This window comes from Hibiscus syriacus, unplaced genomic scaffold (genome assembly GCF_006381635.1).
Source record: "Hibiscus syriacus cultivar Baekdansim isolate YM2019G1 unplaced genomic scaffold, ASM638163v2 tig00008145_pilon, whole genome shotgun sequence".
NCBI lineage: Eukaryota > Viridiplantae > Streptophyta > Magnoliopsida > Malvales > Malvaceae > Hibiscus > Hibiscus syriacus.
Window position 1 is genome coordinate 1,909,114 of NW_024062153.1, and position 10,435 is coordinate 1,919,548.

The window sequence follows — 10,435 nt, forward strand, 5'->3', positions numbered from 1 at the left end:
TAGCAATTCGATCTTAGGAATGTAGAACAAAGAAAAAAATTAATTATTTTGATTAAAAGATTAGTGCATATTGTTTTCTTAAAAATCACATCTTCTAACTCAATATATTAACATGTATTTTTAGGGTAAAGTACACAAATGATCCCTTAATTATAAGGTGCCATTTTATTGAATTTATCGACTATTAAAAGTTTTAAAATGGTCTCCGATTATAAGATATTGCTTTGTTAAATCCTCCAATTATTAAAAGTTACAAAATGATTACTTGACTATTTATATGTTCTGAATTCATCATTTTCTATTAAAAATTAGATAATTCTGATCTAGATGTTAACATCTTGATTGAGATATGATAAAATCTCATCCCAGAACTGTTCGACCTGTATTTTATGGATTGACTCTTTGTTTACATTATCTCATTGAGCTAGTGCTTAAAATATTACATCGTTGAGCCATTGCTTGAAAGCAACGACAAAGTCAATAAACATTATTAAAATATGGTTTTATCATATAACATTCAACAAGTTAACGTCCAACTCAGACGATCGTTAATTTTTTAACGAAAAAAGACAAGTTTGAAACATATGAATAGTCGGATGAACATTTTGTAACTTTTAATAGTTAGGGACTTCATAAAATAATGTCTTATAATCGAGAGACTATTTTGTAACTTTTAATAGTCCGAGACTCAATTAAACAATATCTTATAGTTGAGGGATCATTTTGTAACTTTTTAAAGTATAAGGACTCAACAAAGTAATGCTATATAATCGAGGGACCATTTGCTTACTTTACCCTTTTATTGAAAATAGTGTGTTTTTTTAACCTACCTTAATATTTTAATTGAAATAATTAAAATTATTAATTAATTAGACTAAGTAGTGATATTATAAAAATAAATAATTATAATTATATACTAAATTAAGTATGGGATTATTCTCAAATTTATTCTCAAGAGAGGGACCAAAGCCAAAATTTGTTCTAATAATGACTAAAATTAGTATAAAAAGGGTAAACCGGCAGTAGCCGGTGATTCATCTCCACCGACAACCCTGTCCTTCATCTTCCTCAGCTTCCCGCAATTACCCACTCCACACACTAAACTAACAAACTTGATTGCACGAAACACAAAGCCTTCCAAAATGCTCCTAAAAAAAGGGAAACATTTTAGAGAAGGTTAGAATCCCAAGAGCTTTCGCACTCTCTCTGGACCTTACTTTTCAACTCTGCTTCAACCAACGACCCAATACAGAGCTCTTGGTAAGTTCAAACCATGAAATGTCTGTTTCATATTCTTTTTCCTTTTGCATTTCAGCCTTTTATTATTCGTCTTTTAACGTTCGTTGTCTTCTTACTTAGCTTCAGCTTTTTATTTTGTTGTTTGCATCCAGAAATGGCTTGACTACATCCCATTTCGATCTGTTTTCACTAGCCAACAATTTTATCTTCTTTGATTCTGATCTGCTCTGGGTTTTCTGTTTGCTCTGTTTCAGTTCCATTTTCGGGTTTGTATATTTTTCAAATATTTTTAATCTTTACATGCTTGAACCTTTTCAAATGGTGATCGAGTTCTTGGAATTATCATCTTTTTTGTTTTCAAAAAAAAAAAAGTGGGAGGTGCTGAATTTCGACCAACATTCATGTGGTTTGGGTTCTTTTTTCTTTTATGATTAAGATCTCTAGTAAGAGAACTAAGTCGTTTTTTAATCATAAAATTTGACGAATTTTGATTGGCAGGGAAAAAAGAAAGAAATATTTTTCCTGGTGAAAATACCTGAAAGCTAAAAGAGAGATTGCGACTGAAAAGTAAAGTTGGCTTAGTTGCTCAGCTGCATTGCATACTTTATTCGCCTACAATGCTTGGTTTATCTATAATTATTTTTTTTAACAAATCATCGGTTATACTCAGCAATATATACTTTTCTCTATTTTCTCTGTTTATTCATGTACTCAGTTATGGCTGATGTCCAAAAACTGTATATTTTCTTCAATGTATATACCCAAGGAAGTTTTTTTTTCCTGGGTCATCTCCGATCTGATGAAAAGTTTTCACTTTGTTTGGAATACCGGAAATACATCTCTTGGCCTTTTCTTCCCTTTTTCTTATTTGATCTGAGTTTTGTAACTTTTTCCACATCAACTTTGAATAGAAAATACATATCAAAGTAAACAAGAAACTGAAGATGCGCAATTTGTTTGATGTAGTGAGTAATGGGTCTGGTTGTTTTTCATTTAAGAATTCTTGTTTTGACAGTTCATACAATACATGCATGGTAAGATATTGGTTGTGGAAGAAGCACTGATCTAATAAGTTTTTAGTTACAGAGGAGGAGAGATTACATTTTTATAAGAGAAAATCGGACCAAAAATACCTTATAATATACGATTTTAACCAAATTTTTTTGGATTTGCCAAAATGACCAATAAAATCGCAACGCGATATCAAAATCGTAACGCGATTTAGAAAATCGCAACGTTAAAAAGAAAATCGCAACGGTCAAAAGAAAATCGCAACGCGATTTAGAAGAAAATCGCAATGGATTTAGAAGAAAATCGCAATGCGACTGAGAGAATCGCAATGCGATTTATAGAATCGCAATGCGATTGAGAGAATCGCAACGCGATTTAGAAAATCGCAACGTTAAAAAGAAAATCGCAACGGTCAAAAGAATAGTTAAAAAAATTTTGTTTCTTAAGAATTTTCTTTAAAAAGATAGTATCCGCGCGGACGTGTCGAAGACACGTACGACCACGACCACGACCACGACCACGACCACGACCACGACCACGACCCGACCCGACCCGAGACGAGACGGCGGCGGCGGCGGCGGCGGCGCGCGAGAGTCCCCCTTGTCTTCTTTCACTCAACAAGGAAGTGCAAAATACAAGCCTTAAATACCATTCCCAATAGTATTTCCAATACTATGTGGGATTGAGCATTACCAACACTTGTTCCAAATATCATTATTCTTCATAAGTTATCATCCATTACAATATGAATTAGTCGTGTTAATGAACCAATATACCTCATTAATATATGGTATTGTTGAACAAAAGAATGATGATGATGATCTTATTAAAGACCATCTAATACGAAAGAATCCAATGCATAACCGATACCTTATTGTGAAACTAATTCACATAGAGGTTGTACGTGAAAAAAAAATCTTTTACTTTTATAGTAAATATCTATCTCAATAATTTTAATATAAAAAATATATTTTTTATTTAATAATAGAATTATTTCATGTATTTATCAAGTTATAATTTTAAATACTTATTAAAATGAATTAATTTATTATCGATAATTCATATTGTAATGGATGATAACTTATGAAGAATAATGATATTGGGAACAAGTGTTGGTAATGCTCAATCCCACATAGTATTGGAAACACTATTGGGAATTATATTTAAGGCTTGTATTTTGCACTTCCTTGTTGAGTGAAAGAGGACAAGGGGGACTCTCGCGCGCCGCCGCCGTCTCGTCTCGGGTCGTGGTCGTGGTCGTGGTCGTGGTCGTGGTCGTGGTCGTGGTCGTGGTCGTGGTCGTGGTCGTGGTCGTGGTCGTGGTCGTGGTCGTGGTAATACGTGTCTTCGACACGTCCGCGCGGATACTATCTTTTTAGAGAAAATTCTTAAGAAACAAAATTTTTTTAACTATTCTTTTGACCGTTGCGATTCTATAAATCGCATTGCGATTCTCTCAGTCGCATTGCGATTTTCTTCTAAATCGCGTTGCGACTCTCTCAATCGCATTGCGATTCTATAAATCGCATTGCGATTCTATCAATCGCATTGCGATTTTCTTCTAAATCGCGTTGCGAACTTGGAAGCTCGCGTTGCGATTTTCTTTTGACCGTTGCGATTTTCTTTTTAACGTTGTGATTTTCTAAATCGGGTTGCGATTTTGATATCGCGTTGCGATTTTATTGGTCATTTTGGCAAATCCAAAAAAAATTGGTTAAAATCGTATATTATAAGGTATTTTTGGTCACTGAGGCGATTTTCTCTTTTTATAATTGTTTAAGACTCAACTTTTTGAATTATGGACCATTGTTTGTTTTTTATACATTCCAATAGCGATCTGTAGTTTGTATTTTACAGAACCTATTGATATAGGCCTTGAATTGTTGAATGCATTGCATGCTTCTCCTCTTTGTCATTTCTTTTATTTTTCTTCCTCATTTTCTCCCTGCTCTTCCTATGCTTTCAGCATGAAACTCTAAAGGGATGCAGTGCTGTTCTGTGAGACTATAGTTGAATTAACATTCTTTCATCATACTATTGTATCTTACTTTCTATGCGCACTTAGAGCTTGTAGAGTTTCTATTCTTGGTTAAGTTTAGCCGAGTTTGGCTAATATCAAGCTACAGATAATACGTTACTGATGAACCCGGGCCAGCTTCTCTCTTGTGCAGGGGCACTGAAGTGGCAGTAGGGCCTGAGTTGCCCTGTTTTGAGTGAGGTGGTTTCTTCCAAATACGTGCCATTTTGCATTCGGTGTTGACATTCAACAAACAAGTTTGGTAGGGATATCAACTGCTATTCCCTCTCTTCTCGTAGTTTCTTCCTTAACTGTAGTTTTAACTTATAAAGGGAATTGACTTCAAATATGAAAGACACTGGGACCAAGAGGAGAAATTCAGCTAATGTTCAACCGAAGCATCCTGGAAGAGCTGATAAGAGAAACAATAAACCAAATCAAGGGAATGGTGGCAAAATTTTGAAGTCAAAAGAACCTGAATCCAAAGCTTTAAGAGCTAGATCAGACCCTAGTTCTAAAGTAAGTGATTTGAATGTGGGCTCGGAGCCTACTGAAGTTTATGAAAACGTGATTATACACTATGTGGATGATGTTAACAAGCCTGAAGAAACATCTGCTGATCCGAAAGGTAATAAAATGGCCACAAAAGTAAAAAAAGATGAAGTTTTAGACGATTGCTCCAGTGATGTAGAGGGAGAAACAACCAGGGGAAAGGAAGAAGAATCAGATTCTGAGACAACAAAAGATTCAATATCTTCTGTGGGAGATCCCTCGACAGCTGAGGATGAAAGGGAAGAGAGTATTCCCAGAGTTTCTAATGGTGTTCACAATAACAACCTCACAAATGGCTCTTCCCATGATTCCAGAATAGAACCCAATCATGAAACTTATAAGTTACACTCAAAGGCGTTGAATAATACTCCTATGAAATCTTCAAAATCTAATGGAGACCCTCCTAAGAATGCTACTAAGAGTCCTTTAGAAAAAACATCAAAACTTTCTCCTACTCCATTTGAGTCTTTGGAAGTATCTACTGACAAGCATGCTGAAGAGCTGATAGAAGTCGATGCCTTAGATGAGACATCAAATGGCACTCAAAGTTTTGCAGGTGACAATGAGCCTGTTGATGCCGATGACAAATTTCAAGTTGAAAATGAGGCAGCTTTAAATGAAAAGATAAAAGAGATGAAGACAAGAATCGATAAACTTGAAGCAGAGCTGAGAGAAGTAGCTGCCCTGGAAATTTCTCTTTATTCTGTTGTTCCAGAGCATGGGAGCTCAGCACATAAACTGCACACACCTGCTCGACGTCTTGCTAGACTATATATACATGCTTGCAAGCATTGGGCTCAAAACAGACGAGCCACAGTTGCTAAAAACACCATGTCTGGGCTTATTCTGATCGCAAAATCTTGTGGTAATGATGTTTCGAGGTATGGAAATTATAAGCAGATATTATTTTTGTGAGCGCTTTAGAATGTGTCAATTTACCGTTGACAACTGAATCTTATTCTGCTTTTGTATTGTAAGGTTAACTTTCTGGTTATCAAACACTATACTGCTGAGGGGGGTCATTTCTCAATCATTTGGAAATTCATGCAACTCAAGGCCATTTTCCCGGCATTCTGAGTTGATTGGCAGTAACAAAAGGGGTGAAGTAAAGTCTACAACTCTAAAATGGAAAGGTGGTGCTGGTAGTAAACAATTAAATGGTTTTGGGCCGCTTGTCGACGATTGGCAAGAGACAGGAACCTTCACCTCTGCACTTGAAAAATTGGAATCTTGGTTGTTCTCTCGAATAGTTGAGTCAGTGTGGTGGCAGGTAAATAGATGCAAAATTGTTTACATTTATGTGAAACTGCTATTTGAAAATGTAGGTCATGTAATTGATTTACAGTTTTGAGCATCTAAACTACAAATAAGTGAAAGAATTTATGTGTGGTCCTTATTCCAGGCCCTTACTCCATATATGCAAACTCCTCTAGAGGGTTCATCCGTCAGCAGAACAATTGGAAAGTTGTTGGGGCCAGCCTTGGGCGACCAACAGCAAGGAAATTTCTCTATCAACTTATGGAAAAACGCTTTCCAAGATGCTTTTCAACGACTTTGTCCTGTTAGAGCAGGCTGTCATGAGTGTGGCTGCCTGCCAGTTATTGCAAGATTGGTATGTACTTATTATATGTTCTCCCTCTGTAAATTTTAAGCAGTAGCACGGTGTATCTTTGTAATGTTCTCATCTATTTATTCCTGGTGAACTAATTGATGTACCCTTTTTATCAGGTTATGGAACAGTGCGTTGCAAGGCTAGATGTAGCAATGTTCAATGCTATTTTGCGGGAGTCTGCTCATGAGATCCCAACAGATCCTGTATCTGATCCTATTGTAGACTCAACGGTTCTGCCTATTCCAGCAGGAGAACTCAGCTTTGGATCTGGTGCACAGCTAAAAAATGCTGTATGAATTTTATCAACTGACTATTATTTGTTTTCCTTGACATCTTTGGTATCTCTAATTGGGGCTAATCCTTGCACCATACCTCTTGGTATTAGTTACAAATAGCGGTTTTTGAGATAAAAATATGATTCATTTTCTGGAAACATATGATACAGAAAATGTAAAATATTTAGGTAGATATTTAGCTGCTTTAATTTTGGAACTGAACATCATATGGAAAGTGTGTTAAATATGAAATGATCTAAGCAGGTTGGTAACTGGTCTAGATGGCTGACTGATATGTTCGGCATGGATGGCAATGAAGATCAACCTACACAAGATGATTTCAGACAAAATGGAGATGGGGAACATAAATCCTTCCCTTTTCTTAATTCCCTTAGTGATCTTCTAATGCTCCCAAAGGACATGCTTTTGGACCGTTCGGTTAGAAAGGAGGTTGATTTCTAATTAAGTCTCCATTTTTCTCATCTCTGTGATGTTGGTGCCTCTCTTGACTATATTATTTTCATGGCTTTAGGTGTGCCCATCTATAGATCTTCCATTGGTTAAACGCATTCTCTGCAATTTCACACCAGATGAATTTTGTCCTGATCCTGTTCCAGGGGCTGTATTGGAAGCCTTGAATGCTGAGGTATGATTAGTTCGGGATTCTCTTGTTCTACGCATTTGTTTTTCGTACTTTTTAATAACTTGTAAGACTATTCTCGATGTCGGCCTTGAATATGCTATTTTGTGTTCCATATTTCATCCGACTCAATCTTGCCTTCACTCACTAAAAAAGTGGAAAAGTTATCTTGTTTCTGATTTATGGTTCTTTCGTCAATTAGACTATTGTCGAGAGGAGATTATCGGGAGAGCAGGCTAGAACTTTCCCTTATACAGCCGCCCTCGTTGTCTATACTCCTCCATCCTCCGCTGATGTCGCGGAAAAAGTTACGGAGGCAGGAGGGAAATCACCGATGTCTAGGAATGCACCGGAAGTACAGAGGAAAGGATATACCAGTGATGAGGAACTGGAAGAATTGAATTCTCCTCTTACATCAATAATTGATAAATTACCATTGTCACCGACGATTGTTGCCGATGGAGGAGTGAATGGAAACGATGAGCATGCAGGCTATGGTGGTGCAACTGCAAGATACGAACTCCTTCGCGAGGTATGGTCCGGTTGAGAGTTTGTGTTGGTTCGTGTTTGTACATCTCTTATGTTTTGTAGCCATGGAAAAGTGAATGTAAAGGTGAGGAAACATAAGTGAACATTATAGATGAATTAAAATTATAGGGAAATTTCAAACATGGTTTAATGACTTGAATGTGTACGGTGGGAAGAACTTGGTTTGATTTTGTTGAATGTGGAGAGAGCTTGAGATCCATTTGGTTTCAATACATAGAATAATTTCTTCTATCTCTATCTTTTTTGTTTTTGTTTGTCTAAAATATCGTTTTATGGTTAAGTTTTGATTATAATAATAAGATTAATATTTCAATAAGCATTAGTGGCCATCAAGGCACTGTAATCAGGGGAATGTTCGATCAGATTGAGTTTAGTGAAAAAAATAGAGGGTAAACTATACAAATAGTCACTAATGTTTGAGTAAGTTTTTATTTTCCTACTAAACTTTCAAATTGATCACTGACGTTGTTGATTTGAAACAAAATGGTGACGGAAAGTTGAGTTGTACCGTTAAATGCTTAACTAGACCGTTGAACAGTCACTCCACTACGATCACCTTCTTCCTTATTCTTCTCTGTCGTCCGCTACTTGCTTTCTCTCCTCTCATTCTCTCTCGCTCCGCCATATTTACAGTGAAATCCTGCTTTCTGGTTTTATGATCAGCTCTACACTTTGGCGCAAGACCCATCTTGTTGTTCTTTCTATGTTGTTTTTATTGGATCTACGTGTTTTCATGAACTATCAATCTCGTTCAGATTGAAACCCCATAACCATCCCATGTTTTCTTTAGTTTTTCTTTACCATTTTTCGTAAACAATATGATATAAGTTTTTTTTTTCTCAATAATAAAATTTCTACTTGAGACTAGACGTAGCATAAAGCAACTCAAGCAACAACGAAATCGTGTTAAGTAACTGTGTGAAGGATAAGTCGGGCCATTAGCATCCAACGAGATTAGTAATTCTACTTCTAGCTACAAACAATGATCATAATCATCAAAATGGGCAAGACAAAACAAAGGTCTATTTTTTCTTTTCCTTTTTCACACTGTAATGTTTCTCTACGGTGGAGTTGCCTTTCTATTTGCAAGTGTGGCCATTCATCTCTTTGTCGAGTTGGGTTTTCTTAAAATACAACAATAGTTTGATCGAAACTGAATTGGAATGAGATAAACCATATAGATCCATTGTATATTGAAAGAACAAAAATATGGCATTAACAACATAAAGAGGTCTGGAGAAAATTAGAAACCTCCATTGTAAGCACAAACGGCTATTTCCAGAATATATATGAACACCGACAGGAATACTCTGAAATTGCTCCTTTAAGATTTATATTTGAAAATTGTTCCCAATTATGACATTGGATAAATTTCCTTAAAAGCATAGTTTTGAGGTCTCATCAAACAAGATGATATATGTTTGACTGCATACACTTGTGTGAAATTTCAGCATTTTGTTCATAACATATAATACAAGTGATTCTAAGTTCTCCTTTTGATTACAAGTCCTATCAAACAATAACTAGTTTCAGGACCCCTAAAATTTATTATTGAACTCAGATATGGGATTGTTTACGAAAAATGGTAAATAAAAGCTAAAGAAAATAGGGGCTGGTTTTGCGGTTTCAATCAGAAAGAGATTGATAGCTTATGAAAACAAGTAGGCCAATAAAGGAAAACAACAGAGAAAGATTGAATAAGATGGTTCCCACACCTAAGTGTAGAGAAGAATAAGGAAGACGATGATGGTAGTGGGGTGATTGGTCGACGGGCCAGGTATGCAGCCAACGGTCCAAGTAAGCATTAAACTTTCCAACTCAACTTTCCCTCACCCACATTAACGGTTGTTAACAAGAGAGATCATTTTATTTCAAATTGGTAAGGTTAGTGATCAATTTGTAACTTTTGAAAGTTCAGTAGAAAAAATAAAACCTTACTCAAACATTAGTGACCATTTGTGCAGTTTACCCAAAAATAAGTTAATCAAATCAATAAGTATTATTATTTTATTTAAAAGTCTTTGAGTTGAATTTATATAATTTTAAGCATCAAATCATCAATTACATGTCTTAGCATTATTACCGGAACCTATGTTTTGAGTTCTACTGACAATGAAACCTTTTTCCCATAAAAAGTCATATCCAATTACAATATATTTCTTCTTGTTATATGAAGCAAAAACTAATAAACTTCATCAGCTATTAAAGATACACGATTATACATAATTGATCTCTAAATGTCGAATAAAAAGGAGACAACGAGCAAAGTAGAATCAATCCTAAATCCTCTGTATCATACTCTCCATATCTAAGTTTCTTTAAATACATAGAAGTAATCTACCAAAGGTGTAACTAAACGATGAGAATAAAAACACTACTTCAAATACAACTTGTTAGTTAGAGCATTTAACAGGCATAGTTACTCTAGTTTCAGCCATAATGAACGTGACAGTCTTTTCTTTCTGTAGAATTTCATTTGATAGGTATGTATAATTGCAATAGAATTTTTTGATCCTTATGTTGCTTTTTCTTTTCAAGTG

General features: G+C 35.5%; 1 protein-coding gene across 3 annotated transcripts; it reads left to right on the top strand.

The window, feature by feature from the left end:
- Positions 1-1,105: 1,105 nt before the first annotated feature.
- Positions 1,106-8,105, top strand: LOC120202036. Of its 3 annotated transcripts, XM_039202523.1 has the most exons (9): positions 1,106-1,260; positions 4,422-4,529; positions 4,600-5,700; positions 5,798-6,089; positions 6,222-6,431; positions 6,548-6,721; positions 6,971-7,156; positions 7,239-7,352; positions 7,549-8,105. In XM_039202523.1, exons 3-9 carry the CDS (start codon positions 4,616-4,618, stop codon positions 7,891-7,893), a joined length of 2,406 nt encoding a protein of 801 aa, XP_039058454.1. In that variant the 5' UTR covers positions 1,106-1,260; positions 4,422-4,529; positions 4,600-4,615; the 3' UTR covers positions 7,894-8,105. The 3 variants fall into 3 exon arrangements, with proteins under 3 accessions (XP_039058454.1, XP_039058453.1, XP_039058452.1); XM_039202522.1 differs by having other exon boundaries at positions 4,406-5,700; XM_039202521.1 differs by having other exon boundaries at positions 4,422-5,700.
- The last annotated feature ends 2,330 nt before the right edge of the window (positions 8,106-10,435 follow it).

Bases quoted from the DNA above. Each gene is read 5' to 3' on its own strand.
- LOC120202036 (XM_039202522.1), top strand. From the start codon at position 4,616: ATGAAAGACACTGGGACCAAGAGGAGAAATTCAGCTAATGTTCAACCG. The intron at 5,701-5,797 runs GTATGGAAATTA...TTGTATTGTAAG, and splicing joins TGTGGTAATGATGTTTCGAG to GTTAACTTTCTGGTTATCAA. The intron at 7,353-7,548 runs GTATGATTAGTT...TTCGTCAATTAG, and splicing joins TGGAAGCCTTGAATGCTGAG to ACTATTGTCGAGAGGAGATT.